General features: G+C 42.8%; 2 protein-coding genes across 4 annotated transcripts in view; both read left to right on the plus strand.

Moving 5' to 3' along the window:
- The window catches only part of LOC309676567 (uncharacterized protein F13E9.13, mitochondrial-like), a 55,047-nt gene extending 38,345 nt beyond the window's left edge, over positions 1-16,702 (plus strand). Inside the window, exon 9 of the mRNA XM_082489133.1 lies at positions 16,576-16,702. Coding sequence (XP_082345259.1) covers positions 16,576-16,583 — 8 coding nt within the window. The 3' untranslated portion in view covers positions 16,584-16,702. The remainder of the gene's footprint in view (positions 1-16,575) is intronic.
- LOC309676568 (protein C19orf12 homolog) lies at positions 8,602-20,618 on the plus strand. Of its 3 annotated transcripts, none has more exons than XM_082489135.1 (3): positions 8,602-8,800; positions 16,576-16,752; positions 19,559-20,618. In XM_082489135.1, exons 2-3 carry the CDS (start codon positions 16,593-16,595, stop codon positions 19,822-19,824), a joined length of 426 nt encoding a protein of 141 aa, XP_082345261.1. In that variant the 5' UTR covers positions 8,602-8,800; positions 16,576-16,592; the 3' UTR covers positions 19,825-20,618. The 3 variants fall into 3 exon arrangements, with proteins under 3 accessions (XP_082345261.1, XP_082345260.1, XP_082345262.1); XM_082489134.1 differs by lacking the exon at positions 8,602-8,800 and adding an exon at positions 8,846-8,966; XM_082489136.1 differs by lacking the exon at positions 8,602-8,800 and adding an exon at positions 12,632-12,720.

The raw sequence follows: 20,618 nt of genomic DNA on the forward strand, positions 1-20,618 counted from the left end.
TTTGAGTCTGTGGTTGTTAGTGTGAATGTATGCTTAAAGTTAAGTGTGTTCTTAAACTCTTCTGATTCATCATCCTTATTGTGCTGGGTTCATTGTCCCGCTGCCACTCCATGGCTATACTGGGAGTTGATGGGCACTGAAGGACAGGGTGCCATCACATATGTGTCTTTCCTAGGCTGAAGGTTATAGGTGCAAGAGCGCAAAGATGCTTCCTCCCAAGTGCCGAGCAGCTGGTTGGGTGTTGGTTGTAGCAAGGGGTTCCACCTGCTGCAGGGGCTGGAAGTGGGTGGAAGCCCAGAGCTGGGAGCTGATGTTCTCCTTCCTCCAGAGGCTGCGGTCCCCTTCCCAGCGTCACTCCGTGCTGGGCACCCTTGTACTAAGAGCTGGTACCTGACAGGTGCAGTCTCCCGCGATGAATTTGGTTCAGTTCTACTGTTATCCTCACTGGGAATTTCAGCACCATTGTTTATATGCATTAATTGGTATAAATAATTACTATTCGGCCCCTGCCTCTGCATGCCCAGCCCTTACACTTATGAGTTCCAATGACTTAAATAGTCTCATAACTTGTTTTCAAAGAAAGTTTTCCACAAAGAGTCCCTTATTGCTTGTTACCTGGTTTGTTATGGATATTGATTCTAGTCCTATTTTTTCGATCCCCACCAGACTGCATGCCTGAATTTCAGTTATCTATGTGCAGTTTAGGCGTCTGATTATCTGCCTGACTGTAGTTAGTTTTCTGTTGTGTACCACACTGTGCTTACCAAGCCTGCATAACAAAAATGTTTTAAATCATTAAGATGTTATATTACCTTTCTTGAGTGTGTATGTATTTTTAAAAGGAATTTGAGTCATTGTTGAGTTGCTTCTATGTTTGTAATTAATTTAAAATATTTAGGATAGCAGCTAGATTTTTCGCTGTTAACTGTGCTTTACTGAAATTTCATGATCTACAGCACACCCTAGTGATAACTGGAAATCATTAAATTAGACCCAGTCAATTTTACTTCTTTTGTGGTGAAGCAAAACTTAAGACTCCACTGAGCAAAGTCCAGGAAAGTAAATGCTTTTGTATCCAAGATGGGAATCAGGTTGAATCCCTTGGTTTATAAAACAAAAAGCAGCCTGAGAAATTGAGACTACAGGATATTCTTCTGTGAAAAGAGCATCTATATAATGAGTTCATCTGGTTTGCAATCTGTGATGTTAGATGTATTTTACAACAGACCGTGGGGAAAAGCAGCCCAGGGTTGTGTAAGAAGAGGAGCATATTTGTTGGGTTCCCCTTTAGACTGGAGAGAGCAACCAGATCTAAATACAAGCATTGTAGAGGAAACCTGCAGGCAGTCTTCATAGGTCAGAAGCCCAAATAATTGTTTAGTGTCTTTCTTACAGCTAGAACATTAAAATCTATGCTAGATATTCCATTCCTCCTTTTGTAGATGGCTAGGTTACTTGTTTTTCAGGTGATGGTACCTATATTTAGTTTTCAGTGGCCAACAGGCCCCATATGATCCTGCAGAGGGATGTACACCTTCCTAACTTTTTAGGCTACCATGCAGTCACCCCTTTCTGGATTTCTGTATTTCAGTAATTTGATTTCTTTTTAATTGTCTGAATGCACAGAATGTCAAGGGTTCCAGATTGGCTGCTGTTGACCCCCCGATGGGGTGAGAGGAGAAAGCAGGTTTGAGAAGGACTCTGAGAAAGAAGTGTAATTAAATAGTCAAGAAGGAAGACAAATACTTATCAGAGGCGAAATCAAATTGTTAACATGTGTGTAACACTGAATGGAAGTGAAAACAATATAAGCATCAGAGAAGAGTGTCGGCCTTGTAAGTTACGGTGGTTGAAGTTAACCCTCATAGGAGTTCTCGATGAGAAACAGAATTCATCAGAGAAATGCAAATTAACAGTGTCCTAACCTCCCAGTGTGTGAAAGCTCTACCGAGTACCTGTTGCAGACACTGTTGAGCACTCGGGTGGCTTGTGCAAGTTCAGTATGCCTGTAGAGTTGTTGTTCGTGTGTGCTTTAGCTGCAAAGAACTAAGCTATCCCAGAAAAAGCAGGTTTGGCCAGCAGACAAGCAGTGGTGAGGCTGTTGTTATTTTCATGAAGGGCCATGAAACCCTGACGAGTGCAAGGCAGCCTATACCGGTGCCCTCGACCAGCTTGCAGCTCCAGCTTGGCTCAACTGGAAGATGTGATCCTCTATCTCTGTTTCCTGTACAGAGCGTTACTGGCCTATGTAAGGCAAAGCTAAAGGTGGGGTCCTGCTTTCTGGCATACTCACGCAGGAGAAACCTATAATATTTTGGGGAGAGACAAGCTTCCTCTCAGACCTCTGCATTTCACTCTTGTCAGGTAATCCGGACAATAATGGAAATGAGCATTTTGTTTTATGTAAATAAAAACAAAAAGTTTGCAATAATTTATGGTATTTATTTAAATGACATGCAAATTACTTTGTGAAACTTAGGGGGGAAAGCAGCACAACTGAAACAGCACAATTGTTTCCAAGAACATTCATTTCAAATCCACATACAATATTTCATTCATGCTTAATTATTTCCCCAATGCTAGTCTAAGCATTACTAGTTTCCTTTGTCTCTTTGCTTTTGCATGCAGTGTGATTAGCAAAACTGCTTGTGCTCTACCAACTCCTGCACATATGGGGTTTAGCCTCATTGTTCAAGGGGTGGAGCAACAAGCAATATGAACACTCAGGCTGCCAAATTTGGCACACGTGAGCCCTCCAAAGTATACAGATATCACCCGTTTCATTTAAATCCCTGTCCATATTTTGCATTGCTACCATAATGGCAACTCCATTGTCTGGGTGTATTATTTGAAGCAGCTTTTCTCCCATTGTTTGTGCACTGTAATCCTTGAGGTTTCTGTAGTCATCGTGAGCAGCTTACTTGAAAGAAATCACTTAGCTCTCACAGATCACTCTCTCTGAACCTGCTGGCAAAGGAACGAGCCATGACTAAAGCATGAGACCTGTGATCTTTCTGAAGAAAATCTCTTCAGTAGAGTTTATAATTTGTTGCTTTCATGGGGCTCTGTTCTCAGGGTTTGGACTCAGTGTTATCTTTCGTCCCCCATGGATTTTTCTACGAGGCATGATGGGAACGTAGGCTGAAAAAAAGAGTAATAATGCTGGCTGTGGATGTGTACCCTAACAACATTTTACACACGTTTCAAATACTAGCAAAGGGACACATCTACTGTTTGACAGAAATTAAGGACAGTTGTTTATTCTAATTGCAGCAAAATCTTAGCCTTTTATTCTTCCGTGGTATGGATTGGCACATCCTGCTGTGAGTCTTTTCAACAGACTTTTGAGAACTTAATGCTTGTCTACTTAGAGCAGAATGAAAGATCCCCTGGAACTTATCATAGAGAAGGGGCTGCCCAGCTCTTTCCCTTTCTAGCATTCAGTCATCTGCTTGGTCAGGGCCCTCTGCTCCAGTGGCACTTGCCTCTCGTGACTGTGTATATGCACGCTGTTGTAGGCAAAGCCATTTGGCATTAGCTGTTCTTTGTAAGTTATGCCCGCTACCGGTTTTGAATGCACATAATTTTACTCCTGAAACAGTCATTTATGACATCTTTAAGGCAGTAGTTCCCAGACTGAGGTCTGCAGAAAGCCAGCAAAGGGCCTCTGTGTAGTTCACAAAGATTCTCCAGTTCTTTTTGTTCCCAAAGTCTAGATCACATTATAGGACAACCATAAATATGGTATAAACAGTGCCCTGCTCTTCATTTAGCTTAGCAATAGCTCTTTAGAGAACCCTGTGGTAGCCACATAGGCATGATGTGATCCCAAATGGTGACACCCTTGTGATTGCAAGTGAAGCAGTGAGGTAGCCCAGGAGGAAGTATTAAATTATAACACGCTTAACTGTGTAAGTCTGAAAATCCCACTGTAACACATTTGAGTATTTGCAGAGACTTTTGGAAGCTTTGAATATGGTCCATCATTCTAGAGTGATTCAAATTCACCTTTCCATCTTCTTACCTCCAACCTCTCACACGAGAAAAGAAAATAGGGCAACGCAATCTGTACAAGCTGGCCTCTTCCTTTCCACCCTACTGCCTCGCTGGCTGCGAGCTCCCCTCTTGGCTGCCACATTATCAGAAGTCAGACCCAAGAAGGCTGGAGAGAATTGTCCTGTGTTCCCAGAGCAACAGGAAACTTAGACTAACAGCTTTGTAAAATTTGGGCTCTTGTTCAGCACCCATGAAGTCAGTGTAAGGTTGGAAGCGAAGTCAGCCAACGACCCTTGACTCTGGTGGGACTTAGGTCAGCTTCTTTGTGCTTATTCTTTGCGTCTCCAAAGTACTGTATGTTTGGGACCAGAATTATATGTAGCTGAACGTTTACTATTCTCAGGCTCCACAAGCACCAGGTTATGGTACAGATTTCTCACACCGCTGAATAATATCAAGCATGAAAATATATCGCTGATGTTATTCCAGACGCCTTCAAATGTCATTCTTCCGTCCTTGATACTAGAATACTTTGTTTCTTAACTGAATTTACGATATGCATTTTAGATCTGATTTTAAACTTCATCTATTTTATGTATGCCCTTTAATTAGAGGTTTGAAGAAACCTCAGATGCACTTTTTTTAGATACTTTCTGCAAAAGAGTGATGAATGGAGGAAGTGGTTGTAGGAAATGGTCTCTTTTTTTAGCTCTTCTCTGGAAAACTTGCAGGTATTTTGTGTAGATATTTTTTTAACCAGGATTTTATTTCCACCTCAGTGTTCATACATGCTATAACATATAAACATGTGAGCTATTTTCAGGACACAGACTTTTACATTCAGATTTGCTGTAGCTTTTTTCTGAAAAGGTCACAAAATGGCTACTCTGTACCAGTAAACACAATTACTGAGTTAGGCTGGCAAGGAAGTTAAAAAAAAAACAAAAAACACAGCATAAATGACTACTGTAATATGAGTCTAAATGAGCAGAAGATAGGTATACTGTTTGCCGTTAAGGTTATGCCTTAAATATCTTTAACAGCTTGCTTGGATAGTGCTAGCTAGCAATGTGTGCTTTATTCCAAAGCACCAGCCTATATTTTTGGATCATCTTTCAAGACTGAGATGATATAAGGCAATTAATAGTGTTTTGTGACCTTCTGCACCAGTAGTCCATCTTTTTGGCATTGAAACTGATTTTGCCCAACTTGGCATTTTATCACCTAGGAGTGCACGGGGAGATCAAAGAAGCACCTTTTACAGCAGCAGTGGAATGATTTAGTTCAGTCACACTGTTCTTCAAATTCACCGTTTCCTACAAGCTGATGAGGCAAACCTCTTCTTTGCTTAATGTCACATAAGGTACATTGAAAGGCTGTGAAGAGACAGATGTTCTATATCTTCACTTCATATGCAAAAACCTGTTATATTCTTTATTTGCATTCAATTAGAAGTCAGACCCTGATGAATATCTGATGTAGGAAATAGGGAAAAGATTTGCCATCAAGCATATGCTTGGCTCTTAGTGGATCTCTGTACAATGCTATTGTGTCTTCCTGTAGCAATTTGGTCATTTTTACTGTATTATTTACACCTGCATGTACAGAGGTGAAGAGTGTTAATAGGTGAAAATTGGAGTTACGTTCCTGGTTTTAGAAATGTTGCCTTTTCTCATTGCACAGAGTTCTGGAGAAAGTGCCGTTCCTTTTAAACAGCCATTCTGCAGTTGCAGAATTTTCCTTACTAAGTGGCTCTGTTTAAGGATATAAATACTGTAGCATTACTCTTATATTCATTTTCTCTTTCGGTGTAGGTTTTGCCTTTTTTGATCTTGTGAAGCTCACCATTTTCTTGCCAATCCAGAGTATAATATGAGGAACTCAGAAGTTATAAAACTGTAGTTGTCAAGAAGGGAAGGTTCAAATTAATATAATATGAAGCAGAAGTGGCAGACTCTTCCAGAACAGATGCTGTTACTGCTGTGACCCTGTAAGAGTGTGCATACTGGGGTATTACAGTAGCAAGGGAGAGCTATAGGTTATCTAGAGCCCTAGACATTAAGGATAAGCAGAGCAGCTTTTCTTCACTGCAGCATAGGATTTCAGAGACTTCTGGGGGAACTGATGGAAATTCTTACTCTCCTAAATTTGGATATGATTAGAAACCCGCTTTGTTACATCTTCCGTCCCCTTTTTTCTCTGTGGACCACTTCCATCACATGTTCTGGGGAACACATGACATTTCTTCCTTTTTCTTCTTGCTTTGATGTAACATTGTAAATTAAACAGCCTCACCCATATCCAAGTTAATACATTGACACGAAAGGGAAATCTCAAGAGTATTCTTAGGTGCTTTGCAAGCTTAGGCAAGTGGATCTATATTACTTGCACATTCTTCAAGTTTTGAATGTTTTGGGTTTTTTTCCTGCCATTGTGATAGTAAGACATTATAATATTTTAGGGGGGGGGGAATTAAAGTCCAACTAGGTGAAACGATAAAACTAAGTCTGTCACATACAGTTGCCTAATTGTCATGTTTTCTCCCGGAATCTCTGGCACAGAAGAAAACTTAGAGAAATAACTTTTCTCCTGTCCAACAAGATTCAGTGCTTCCTCATGTTAAAAAAATCTGTCATGTTTCCTGTGAAGGTAATAGGTATTTCATATAATTGCATCAGGTATTTCTGGACAGTTCCTCCAAACTGAGCCTGCTCCTGTTGGGCGTTTTCTCGAGACTCTGTAAGGAGCAAGCTGAAAGCCAGAATGAATCATTCTGTTGGTAGCAACAGACCATCTCCAGCTGAAATTGTTCCTGGCGCCCCTTGGCCAGTCTCCTAGTGTGTCAAAAGCTGTGAAAATACGCAGTGAACCCAGCACACTGAGGACATGCTGAACTGGCTTGTAGTTATTTTGGGTTCTGCTGTATGTTAGGAAAGGTCTTGACAGAAATCTGCCAAGTGACTCATCAAACCAGAATGCCAATACACCATTGCTATGGTTGATTTCTGATGCTTGCTTTTGACAGATGACTGGAGGATTTTGGAGAGTGAAAGGGAATTTTTTTTTCCCTCTTGATTATAGAGTTCCTAGTAACCTGAAGAGGAAAAAGATGTAAAACATCCTGATAAAAGAAAGTAAATAGTGGATCAATGCTGATAAAAGAGTGAAGGGAACTATGATATAGGAATAGCAACAACATTAGTGCTTATGAGAGCCCAGCATACTGCAGTGGATACAGTGAGGTTATTGACAGGATGCGATTTGCAGCAGGACCACCTCGAACTGCTCTCACTCCACCAGCTCCTAGAATTTAAAAAGCATGTAAACGTTTATCTCAGGTACTAATTATTTGTAAAGAGTGGATGTTGAAATGCATAAATGCAGGCGAGAATTACAGTGACAGATCCAGCCAGAACACACAACCCTGTACAAGAGAACACAGCCGGCAGAGCTGTCCCTTCTCCCATGTCGGATGCCTTTTGCCCCGCCGGCAGGCGTGCAGCCCAAGCCCTGCCACGGCGAGGTGCGGGGAGCCACCAGATGGAGCCCGCCGGGCAGCAAACCTGGTCGGGAGAGAATCTTACCGCGGGTCTCGCTGCTTCAGTAAGACGGAAAACGGGACTTCTGCGCTGTTATTGAGCCCAAACTCACAGAATGCTTGGTGGGCGGATTCATGTGCATCGGTTAACGCTCACCAAGGAGAATGACAGGCATGCTGTCAGATGCTGGCTGGTGACCGCATACGGAATCAAATCTTAATCCAGCTGATAACAATAACCAGATTCCCGTTGACTTCAGCAGAATTAGAATTTCTCTAAGTGTGGTATGATTTACAGCAGCACGTACATCCTTAAAGGATACACTCTGTGCTGTTACCTGGCATTTTCAGCTTCTACCATAGAAAAAAATAGACCTAATAAATACCTGCTGATGTAGCCCTAATAATCTGTGTTTATTTTTAACCAGAGAAGTGAAGTAGTGATTCAGTTTGGGATAAAGTGATAAAATTTCCCTCCTTCGATGGTTGGCAGACTTCATTGCTTTTAATTTTGCTCCTTGGAAAGCTGCTTACAGCTGGAATTTGGGGTGTTACTTTTTAAAATGTACATGGCATTCTGGTTCTTCGCTCATTTTAGGAATTACATTTGCTTTTTACATCCAAATCATAAAAATCAAGAGCACCAGTAGACCTGTAACATTTCGAGTTGTTACACAGAGAGTTATTTTATGTGATCGTATAAAGCACGGGCAGGCTAAGAAGCCCCCAGTGCAGCCACAGGAAAGGGACAAAAATGGTGAGTTATGGTCCTCCTGCTTTTCCTCATCCTTTTTCATCTTCTCAACGAGGAACTGAGGGGAGGTGGCTTACCTTAAATCAAAAAATGAAATCATAATGAAGGTTTAGTTGGCAAAAACAAAACCCTCTGTTGATAATCCCTTCTCGGGAAGCAGCAGAACGTGCACCATTAGGCAGTAATTGTCAAAGACTGTGGTGGCGTTGAGAACCGGCGCGGTATTTCACACGCTGCTCTGACATTTCCCACCCTCTGCCCGGGGGCCGCAGCTGCTCCCCGGGGCGGGTTGTGCCGTTCCCAGACGGGCACCGCGCCGCACCCCCGGGCCGCTCTCGGTGGGGCGGCGGGAGGAGGCGGCACATCCCCGGGCCCGGCCGCCTCTCGCCGTTGCGGGCTGCGCGCCTTCCCCATGGAGCAAGCGCGGGAGCTGCCGTAGAGCCCGGCCGTAGCGGAGGGAGCCGGGCCCGCGCCCCGAGGCCTGCCGCTGCCGCCGCCGCCGCCGCCCGGAGGTGAGGGCGGGTTGCCGCGGGCTCGGCGCTCCCCGGGGCGGGCCGGGCCGGGCCGGAGGCCGGGCTGCGCGGGCGTCGCCCCGTTGGGCCGCGCTCCTCCCCGCCCCCGGCGGCGCCGCAGCCCGTTCCTGCGCGGCCTGCGGTGAGGCGGGCGCCGCCGGCTGAGGTAGGCGGGCGGGGGAAAGGGCGAGGGCAGGGCCGCAGCGGTGCGGGTACCCCGGCCGTGAGGGCCCCGCTCTCCTCGCCGCTTCCCGGGGAGCTCCCTCCCGGGGCTCGGCTTTGCGGCGGCCGGGAAGGTTCCAGCAGAGGCCGCTGGGGAGCGGGGCCGGGGGGCCGCCCCGGGGAGGGTGGGCCGGGAGCGGCGCGGGGAGCCCGTGGGGGGCCCTCGGCCGGGGGTGGGGGGGGGTCCGGGCCGCGTCCCGGCGCCGCTGGGGCCGCCCTTGGGTTTGGGAGCGGCGGGGGGATACGGCGAGAGGGGCCCTAAAAATGGTGAGATGGGACCGAACCGTGCTTCAGCCGCCGGTGTCCCTTTGCCCCAGGTTACACTGCGGCTGTGTCGCCGCTTCGGCCACGGGAACCCCCAAATTGGCGTTGTAGGAAGATAAAAAGAAACACATCTGGAGCGTAGTTCAATTTCAGCTGTTTGAAAGAGTTTATAATGACATTCTATGCTCGGCCTGTTTTAGTCATAAAGATTTTAATAAATATTGACATTCAGAACATGCACATTGAGATTAATCAGCATGTTTTTGTGGTGGTGAGTCAGGGGAAGCACCTTTAATTTTCAGGCTTTGTTCAGATTTGGAAGGTACCACTGCGGTGTTCTGTACCAAGCATCTCTACAGGGGAACAAGCTCTGCTATTCATGTGTCTTCCGAGTGTCAGCTCTTCTTTCTTAACTGAAAGTCTGATTGTGTTGGCTTCAGTGTCAGCGAGCTGATGCAAGCGACTGGTAACTCTTTTTCTAATACTGACTTCAAAATGGAGAAGCTGGCTAGGAAATGAAAAAAATAAATAAATAATCCATCCTTAACTTATAAGTTAAAAAGATGTTGAGTAGGTCTAAAAAAATTAAGGGCTGAAGGAGTTATGGCCAGTCTTTCACAGATACTTTGTAATTTAGTAATCCAGGTAAGCAGGATGTCCTTAGTATCTAGACAGGTTAGGCCTCAAATTTCCTTTAATCTTTAGTGGAAGGAGATAATTCCCACTGAACATTTACCTGCATTTTTAGGTACCCGAGAGCCATGTAAAATCAGCTCCTAAGTTCCTAAAAGTTATTTGTTCATACGAGTAGATTCGTTGCCTCTTTTGTTAAAAAAAAAAAACAGTTAAATGCTTTGATAAATACAGAAAAGAAGAAAGCGCTCTTAAGGTTGCAGTTCTTACAAAGCAATATTAAAATGCTTTTGTATGCATTTCAATTGAATTTTCAGATTGTCTAGCAAATAAATGAGTTTCTTACCATCTCCTAATATAATTGAAACTCAAAAAATTGAGCGTCTGAATATAGGTATAGTCAGCAACATAATTATATTATTACAATAAATATTTGTAGATGTAGTGAATCTTCATGGTTGGGAAAGAAAAGTACCAAATACTGAGATAGGAATGGCAAACAACATGTTTTAATCTTTATGCCAGTAAGTAGGAATGAACCCTGTCTCAGCAAAATAACTGAAAATTGCAAATGCAGAGCAGGGTTAAAACTGGTATATTTAAACCAAGTTTTACTGGCTGCTGATGCCAGTCATGATTTCAATCAGACAGACCACCTGCTCTGCAGATTTTAAACACTAGGCTGGGCTCTAAAGGTCGGATTTTCAGAAAGTGATGATTTAGGAGCACAAATGCTACTCAAGACAACAGTATGCATATGGACCAGTGATGAGACAGTCCTCTGTTGCAGACAGGAATATCTTGATTCCCTGCACATCCACCAGCTGTTATGGTAATAGTATTAACTATTGGCCACTAACTATTTAATCATTAAGTCAGATCTTTGTGCGCGCTGTTGTTTGTGAAGTTGTCTTCTTTAGTCTGCCTCAGTTGCTGAGTACTTGGCATTCGGTTTTGCTGTAGTGCCGATCTCATATTTATTATAAAAAGTTGCAGTACAGATAGAGCTGTTGCTGTACAGTCGAGACAACCCAGGACAATTTCTTCTATCTCCTGGGCATCTGTGTTTGCATGAATATTTGCTGTTGTCTTGAAGTTTGTTTGAAGTTCTGTACAGATCACATGGAAGCTTTCCAGCAATTGTATGGAGATTTTCACCCCACGTTTTTGCTTACCACCATATGGTGTCCACCAAGATAAAGTTAGCTCCTGGTGAGAGGATTTAGACCTATGTATTCATTGCTTGGTAGGTTTGGAATTTGTCCTGTAGGTGATTTTTGTTATATGTACATGCACATTGCAGAGATGTTTACTGAAGAGTATACTCCCTTAACCAGGAGGTTGTAAGGAGCAGTGAGGACAGCTCAGCGGTGGGCCAGGTTGTGTACTGGTTAGAGTATCTCTTGTGTGGACATTTGGGAGGGTGTTCATTTTTCTGTAAGTGGGACAGTGAACCCAGGGGATAAAATGGCTTTTGCCGCTCTAAAGTCATCCCTCAAAGAGGGAAGTAGGGTAATGAGATGGGAATGTTAAACAGGAAAGAAATGAAATGAGGTTCACACCATAGATTAATCTGGGGACGTTCTTTGGTTGTTTGCATTAATAGGACTTTCAGTGAGTTGGGTGTGGTGTGATCCTTTTGTTATTTTAATTCTTTTAATGACATTTTTCTTCTTAAGAAATTACTTTTTAGTAGAACCCACTGGTTGTAGGCTCAAAGATGAGGTACAAACACATGATGTTATCGTTGTCTTTGGATAGATAGAGCAGGATCATTGCTCACTTTTCTCGCCAGTCTCTGGGGTGAAAGAGAGAGCATCATCTAATTTAGTCAGAAGTACAGAGTCTAACATTCCAGATGAGTATTTGGGGAGACCACAAAGAGAAGAGGAACACAGCTACTGATTGCAGTAGAACAAAAAAGGAAGGTCTGTTATAAAACGAAGCTTGATTTCTCAGTGACTTCATTTTCCAAAACTCTTGGTATTTTTTTTCATGAAGTGCTGAATATTCACAACGCCACGTGAAGTCAATAGGAGCTGTGGGGACTCAACACCTCTGAAAGCCGGGCTAAATTTTATGGATGTCATTGGCATTTCCATCCATCCATTAGTGCACATCCAGTGTTTTACATTCCTAGTGTTTCTTAATGTCTGGGTAGATTTTGTAGAAAATAATTTGGTGCTAGGATCAAATTGCATTTTGTTTACTAGTCAGTTACACAATCAAAGTTTATAAATATTTTTGGCTGCCTTCTGGTTCTGCCTCTGACACATAAAACTTACAGCTCCTTTTAATCTTGGGTAGGATTCTTGCTCCCTTGTAGTTTGCTGGTATTTTCAAATATGCTTATCTTCCTTTTCTGCTCTCCCAGTGATTCTGATCATTAGGTTGATGTCAACCGCAACTTTGTGCCCCACATTCTTGCAGTTGGCTTCTTACAGACCTTACTAGCCCGTGAGGTGTTTGAGGTTTGCAGATGCAGGGCTTTATAAGCCTTTGTTTGATTTCCTCAGCTTAAAGCTAGCTGGCTGTGTGTGGATTTTTTAATTTTATTTTTTTTTTTTTTGTGTCTAGTTAAACTTTTTTGTGGAGTCTCTGCTGCAACTTGTTAAAAGATCCTGCTTTCATGGCCTGTATTGTATGGTTAAAAAAAAAACAAACATGCTCACTGAAAATTGTCTGATTGAGCACCTCGATTCTTCATCAGAACCTGAAATTTTCAAAGAAATTCGTAATGATGTGACTTCATAAAAGATCTCTGCAACATTGGTCCACTCATCTGTGTCTTTGCACTAAATGTAGGAATCTCTGGGATTACTTTGTGTGTGTTGTAGTATGTGGTTTATGTTTTAATGTCTCCCACTGATGCTCTTTATGTTCACTTTAAAAAAAACCCAAACTTGCGTGTGCTGTGCATCAGCTACTGCATTCACTACAATTCACTACAGGACTTAAAATACAGTGAATATGCTAAGAGGTTACAGAAATACTTCTAAGGCCTGAGTGAAAATGAGTGCTCCATGTAATGCCTTTGAGAATTTTGAGTGTGATGCTCACATTAGGCATTAAGCAGGAACAGCTCTGCTGTGCCAAGGACCTTCTTCAATCAAGTCAAAAAAACCCAGATAAGTGTTAATTTTGCGAGTGGAAGTTCCCTTCAGGGAAGCTGTGAAGGGAGTAAAGCAGTAAAATAATATACTATGGAAAATATATTCACACTTGCTTGAGTTCCAGTCTCTTTTTTCCCTCCTCTGCCTCTCTCTTTGAAGAGGGGTAGGGGGGAGCATCTATCGCTCGCCCGATGGCTGGTTCAGCCTAAACCACGACATTCTACTTTACCTTGAGACTAATACAGTATTGTGAATTTGTGTGTTTGCCACACTGTACTCCACCAGATAGCACTGTGATTCCTGTTTTCATTTTGGTCTTTTTTTTTTTTTTTCACTCTTAAGCCAATTGCACTTTGACTCTAGTCATGAAAGAGTTTTTTATTTATTCAGAGAAACCTCAGAATGGCTGATCACCTTTGCGCTGCCTGAGATGCCACGTCACCGTGAGGAAACTTCCTAGTATTGGCGGTGTGCTGGATAGAGTGCCTGTCGGTGGATAGCCAGCTTCTGCGCACTGCAGGACCCTGATGCTTCAGCTTTGGGTTTCTTTGCTCACAAAACATCATTTCATGTATATTACAATTAGATAGGTTTAGGAAGTTGTGGAAGTCAGTTGGTTTGATTGGGGGAAAGCAGATGCTATTTCTCTGTGAGAGCTGTGTTGTGCTGTCAGCTCTCTCTCTGACTTGTGTAGTCCTGTTGGTGCCGCAGAGCCTTCTTACTGAAGAGCTTGCATGAGATGTTCACTGTATTTAGTGCAGAAAGAAGCAGCAAATTCAATTCAGCACTCAGGCAACCAGGTTAGTCCATGGTAATGCTAAGGAGGTGCAGGACAAGCAGGAATCAGTTCCTGTCTCGCTGAGGGGAGAGACTGAACCCTGCAGCACTTAGGGCTTCTCGGTGCTGGTGTGAGTGTTAGTCCGAGTGTCAATCTGCTCACCTTTTGTTCAGAATGTAAAAACAAATACTTAATCTTCTCATTTTCTAACATTACCAGGCTTGGCAGTATGAGCTGTACCAGTTGTGTATTTTGGGTGGGTTTTTTTTCCTGCTGCTCTAGGACGAACAGACCAGCCATTTGTTTATTACTTTGAGTTTGAATCATATTGAATGAGATGATATATAACTGTGGAAGCAGCGTGTGTCACTCTGCTGTCACTAACCATCGTGCACTGCCGTTCTGATACACTGCTGTGTCATAAGCCTGCCAAAACCCCAAAAGCAACAGTGGTAAAATGAAGAATTTTGATGTTTTCCTTAGACTGGCATGAAGATGAATGAAGCTGTGAGAGAAATGCAACTATTTGATGAATTTCCTGCTGTGCCTCTCTGCAGCTATGGAGCTTATGTGGTCTTTTCCCCAAAAAAATGAATTTTTGTTTAGTGTCAGCAGTGCTTGGATACTGCAGTGACACAGATGATTTGGAATCAGCCATTTTAGTGCAAAAGAAAGCTTTCACTTTCACAGTAGTTAATTTTTAATATGAAAAATGGTGTGATACCGCTCCACTTTCACTTTGCACTGAGGAGATCTGTACAAGAAAGCCTTGAAGACAAGTTGGCTTGGGCCGACAAAGTATTACACATGCACTGGGATAAAAAGCGTTCTAGAGGGTGGAAAACCAAACACTCACCTGTTCGATAGTGCTAGCGTTACACGTACAACAATAAATCTGCATTCTCTGTATCTGGGATTATATTTTTAATCCTATTGAATACTTATTTTTGTTTTTCCCTGCAAACCCTTTCCTCAATTGGTGTGCAGAAGGTATCTGCTTCATGAGCAAGCTTTTTGTTGTTGTTCAGTGCTAAGTCCTTGGGCCTTATTCACTGAACACTCTTCCAACTATGCTATGGGGATGGAGTTTCTTAATTTCATTTTATGGGTTTTCCTCTGATCTCATTGGTCTGAATCAGTGCCTTTCATTAGTATTGAACCTACTTTTACAACATGAGATGAGGATATTTTTTAGTATATCTGTTCTCCTATCGTTAAAATAGTTGTTAAAGTCAAAAGTATCCACTTGCTATGCCAAACTGAAAGCCAAAGATGGATTTTTCAGTCCTTGGCATTGTGTAACACTGTACTCAAGCGGAGCTGTGTTTGAATTCAGTTGTTATTTCGAGGGGTCAGCAGTTTGGTGAATACCTCTCTGAGATTGCAGGATGGGTGCGTGGAAAAGTTAAGAGCGTAGTTACCATTTCTAAAAAGTTTGATTGTAGTGACTCACTTAACAGCAAGCAAACAGTAGGTATAAAATAAAGGCTAAATTCTTTTTCTTGAGGTAGAATCTTTTCTTTTTTTTTAAAGCAGAGAAACCATACTGTCTTTTCATAAAGACTCTTTCCTTCCTACAACTCTGAGGCGTGTGTTTGCTTCTGTTATGCCTCCTGATTTACCTGCTGTGACAAGGCAAGCAACCTGGGGAAAAGAATATTTAGTATGCAGAAATTCCAAAAAGGTGCCCTGTATTAGTGTGTTTTTTTAAAACTAGGTCATGTTTGCGTGCCCATTCTCAGGGTTGCGTTCAGTGCAAAAGCATGGCTTCCTGTGCGTGCACGGACGGGGCTGGAACCCTCGCCCGAGCATGCTCCCCTGCCCTTTCTGTCAGCCGTGGCTGCGGCAGCAGCAATGGATAGCCACGCTCTCTGCGGGCCTCTACGGAAATGAGTGTGCCTGGATAGCAGCAGCAAGTGAACGAGGTGGGAAAGGTTCAGTCTCGGAGGGATCATTCTCAGGGCCAGGCATCTGCCCCATGCTGGGGAATTGTCACTGCGTGTGAGGGGGCAGAGGTCCCATCTCTCTGCCTCCCCGTACACATGAGAGTCATCCTGCATGTCTGCTCTGAGTTCTGACCACCATACGCATATACCCCTGCATTTCTGATGCCCTGTCTCTAGAGCTCCCCATTTATTCCTAGTCCCAGGTCTCTCCTCCAACTCCTGAAATCTGTTCCCTTCCTCAGGCTCTTCTTGCTTGCAATAGACAGACTCCCGCCTTCAGAAATCAGCACAGGAGTGTTTAAGCATGTAACAAACCGGGGAGAACTGATATGTGAAAACAACCAACTGATTTATGGCAAGAATTAGGACAAGGAGAAAATACCTGGCAGATTTGTCAATTATAATCTGCTAGTTACAGCAGAGTGAGGCTCTGCTTCGTCTTTTTCCCGGAGCTGTGCGTGATGCTGAACACACGTGGCAATTGCTCAAAGCAAAGGCAACGTACTGTAGAACTAGAAACTTTCTTAAGTCTTTAATTGCTGGTACTTGTCCTTGTTTGGTCTTCTGAATTTGTCATAAAACCATATTTTTCTGGTCTGCTCTGTGGTTTCAATTGCAGTTTCAGTAACCTTTAGCTGTTTACAAATAGGTTTGGTTTTCCTATAAATGAAAGAGAAAGCAATTTTTTTTTTCCCTGTAATCAATGTGCTTCAGTTGTTTTAGTCTCACAGACTCCTGAACTGTTTTCTCCTAAAACTCGTTTAGCAACATTATTCCCTGTTGCAGCAATCAAAAGATAACTTAAAGCGTCTTTTCCAGGATCTTAACTCGCCAAGATGCCCATCAGTGTTGATGATGTGATGCAACTGTTCTGCCATCTCTCCCAGGAGAAGGGGATGAAAGCTGCTGTCAAACACTCTGGTCGAGGAGCGCTGCTGGCAGGTGCAACAGCATTTCTTGGGGGTCTGGTAGGAGGTCCACCTGGAATTGCTGTGGGTAAGTGTGTTTTGCTTTAGGAACAAGAAGTGCGGTTAACTCCTTGAGTGGAGAAACTAGGAAGTCTGTGTGGTAGGTATGGGTTAAAGGAAAGGCACTTGTAGCACTGAGATTTCATGGGCTTTAACAAGATGCCATTTTACATGTCAGCTTTTTAGAAAAAAGGTGTGCATCAGGAAGGCATGTGTCAGTGTTTCCTTCTGGGGTGATAGTGACCTTGCTGACTTTGACTCCTGTGTGGCAAATGGGAAGCCATCCAGAGGTCTGAGGTTGAGATTGTGGCACCTTTGAAACCCTTTGAATAAGCTGTTGACAAACCATTTGCTTTTGGTGGGTAGAGCCCTGGTTCGTGTCTGCTGAGGTACACCAGTGCCTGGGGTGTGGGACGAAACAGAGAGCAAACTGAGAGGCTCTGAGCTTGTTAGTGCGGGCTCTGCTCCAGCGCTGCCGTGGGGGAGTGAAGAGTAGAGGGGTGAGGCAGTGGTGAAGGAGCACAAGAGGCGATGGGAGCAATCGGGGGGGGATGTTGGTACCTGGTGGCACAGAAGAAAGGAAATCGAGGTGTAAAGCGAGGGTGAGTAAGTATTCTTAGACTTAGCAAGGGACAGGATCATCTTCCTAATGATCTTACTGAAAGTGATGTTTATTTCTGTATTTTAAAAGTACCTGCTATCTACTTCTCGGTGAACTTGTGTTTTTTTTTTTTTTTTTCCTCTGGAATTCATTATTCCCTGTCACTTTGCTTTTTTTTCCTTGTGTGGAAAATTACAGGAGGGTCAGAGTCTAATAGTAGAGTCCTGTCTCCTCTGTATCTTTTGAATTAAGAGTTGTCCAGTTTGAAAGCTGCCTTGTCACTGAAGTCGTGGGCCTTAGTCCTTTAATGCTCCTTACTCCTGCAAGCAGCTCCAGCAATTTCACAGGCTTACTGGTATTGGAGTGATGTGCAGTATGCCTGCGTGAGGGTTAGCAAGGTTGAGTTACAAAAAATAAGCAAATAATATGTGAGGAGTGGTAACAGAAACTGCAAAATCAAGCTGTGTATTTACTCCTGTTACAAGTACAGAGCTTAATTAATAGCCAAAAATACTATTTTGACAAATGTATGACTGAAGTTTTCAAGAACAAAGAAGTGAAATTAAGCTTTTGTAAGGAATTTGTGAGCTGTAAATCAGAAGTAAAAGTAAAAAAGTAAGTGGCCTCTTGAGTGAGATGATGAGAAACACTGAAGTTATTCTTGGATGTGTTTTCTCATTTTGCTTAAATGTTTGGTTAAGTTTTCATAATGTCTCCCAGTCAAGCTCAGTGTTCTTCAGCCACTGATGAAGGCACTGGAACCAAAAGTATACAATAATAAGTATATATAATAATAAGTACTAAATATACCAAAAGCCATGTCTCCGATTACAGTGCAACTAAATCAGAAGGCTCTCATTTAACTTTTAAAATTGCAAAGGTAAATGGCCCTGGGTCTTTAGTGGGTTTTAGGACAGTACAGGGACGTTTGTAATCAAGTGCACTTTAACTTAGACAAACGGCCTGGATAGGTGTGGGACTGGGTAGCAGGGATTGTCCTTATTGCTGCCTTGCACCAAGAGTTAGAGGATGAGTTACCTTCCATCTGCAGCAGTCACTGGAGAAACTTGCAGCGTATTGTGCTTTTTAAGGATTGCTTGCTCTGGGAAGAATGCGTTGTGGATGTGTTGCTTGGGGGGGGGAGGGAAGTGAAATCATGTAACAAATCTTGTCTCAATAGACAAGGAACTTGGGCATCAATACTTCTAGTGGCTTTTGCATTAAGTGCCCCTAAATCAGGTATTGATGTTCTCGTAAAAGTTCCTTGAAGATGAATTCAGCCATCGTAGGCTTTCAAGTATTTCTGTGGTGTCATGGGAAAAATTGTCAACAGAGTAAAAGCTGCAAATGACAGAATTTTTGTCTAATGAAAACTGCATCCGTGTGAGCGCATAAATGACTTTTTAGGAGCAGTCACTGGGATGGGAATTTTGGAGGCAGGGTCAGTTCTGACACCCCTCCATTGCGAGGGTTCTTCCTTCCACCAGGACGTCTGTGTCTCTGGGCAGCAGCGTCAGTTGTGTGAATTCCTGTCGGAGAGCGCTGTGCTGCAAGTTAGACTGGTAACTCTTTGAAAGAGAACAACTGTGTAGGGGTGTAAGGCTGGTTTCTCAGCAGCAGTCACAATCTTGTCAGCTGTAGGGGATCCCTCTGCTGTTATCTTTATGACCTGGAACCACTCTACTTACCAGAGCATTTCTTGGCCAGTTAGGGTGGGTGGTGCTGGTGGGGTGTTGATTTGGTAGATGAAAGCATGAATATGTCTAACCCCACGAAGCTGATGGGTTTGGTCTCTTGAGCATCTTCTGAGGGGTGGACTTCAGAAGCAGAAAGCTTGGATCCTTCTGGGAATCTCTAATAAGAGATTATTTGTTAATGGCACGGGTAAGGCAATTGTTGGTCAGATGTTTTCCTTGGGTGTGGTTTTATTTAGTAGTACAGTTTATCCTAAAGAGACCAGTGCCGTAAGGAGTGTTGTTTTGTTTCTGATTTCTAGCTTGAAGCTATTAGCTTTGATTGTGTAAAGAGTTCCTTTGTGATTGCTGTGGATGTAAAAAGCTTTAAAAGTCCTTCTTAGTGCTTTGAACATCATGTATAAACCTAGTTAAGGTAGACACATACACAACGCTGCATTGATTTCTAATAAAGGTGGGAACATTGTTGATGTAGGCTGTGGATAGAATTTCAGATTTTAACATTAACTGGTAAAGATTAACATCTCTGTCTTTTCTAGGAGGCGCATTTGGTGGATTGCTTGGTGCCTGGATGACTACTGGACAGTTCAGGCCGGTTCCGCAGATTTTATTGGAATTGCCTCCTGCTGAGCAACAGAAACTCTATGATGAAGCCGTTGTTATTCTCAGGAGACTGGACTGGACTGATGTTGCTCAGCTGACTGCTCTTGTAATGGGAAATGCTGGTCTCCAGCAGAAGTTGACAGCGGTGCTGATAAATTACCTCTCCAAAGAGCTAAGAGCAGAGATACAGTATGGAGAATAAACCTTTCCAGAACAAGCTTTTTACAGTGTAATGAATTTTACTCTGACAATTGTCATTCTTCAATATAGCAATTATTACTTATGGGTACTAATTATGAGTATAGGCAGATCTAAGTATTATTTTGGGTCGGGTTTTGGTGTTTGTTGTTTTTTGGGTTGGTTTTCTTTTTTGTAAGGATAGTATTAGATTACCGCATTATCCTGACACTGACTGCCTATGTAATTTTGAAATACTCTGCACTAGGAGTGAATTCAAAGTCTCTTGAAGGGAAATACGCTTCTCTTACAATGATGTATCACTAGTTAAAAATTTCAAAGTCATTGTGTTTTATTTAGGAGATTTAATCCTGTTTGTGTAAGTGCTTTAAATTTCTTCTGTGAATGACATATAGGTGCCAAAGTAGCTAGGGCACTTCGAAGAATTTTACCTACTTTCTGTTTCAGTTCTGCAAAGGAAAGCTGTAAGAAAGTATGTTATTCTACTGTGAACTCAAAGATCTCAATCCTTACTTTATTCTTTGTTGCATTTTTATTGTAATTCTTGAGTTATTTATTCCTTTCTGTAATAAGTGAAGCCAATGCCTAAACAAGATTTAAAACAACAGGTAAACAAACTGCACAATTAGTAGTTCCTAGGATGGGAAGGCATTGCAAGAATATACTTTTAAAAAAATGAGAGCTGAATCTGCCATTTTTGTACTGTCCCCAAGATTAAGGTTGTCATTGCAGCATTGGTTTCTTGACTGAACCTGAACAGCTGGTCCTCTGTTTTCATTAAAATATTCGTAAGAAGCA

This window comes from Vanellus vanellus (genome assembly GCF_965231255.1).
Source record: "Vanellus vanellus genome assembly, chromosome: 12".
NCBI lineage: Eukaryota > Metazoa > Chordata > Aves > Charadriiformes > Charadriidae > Vanellus > Vanellus vanellus.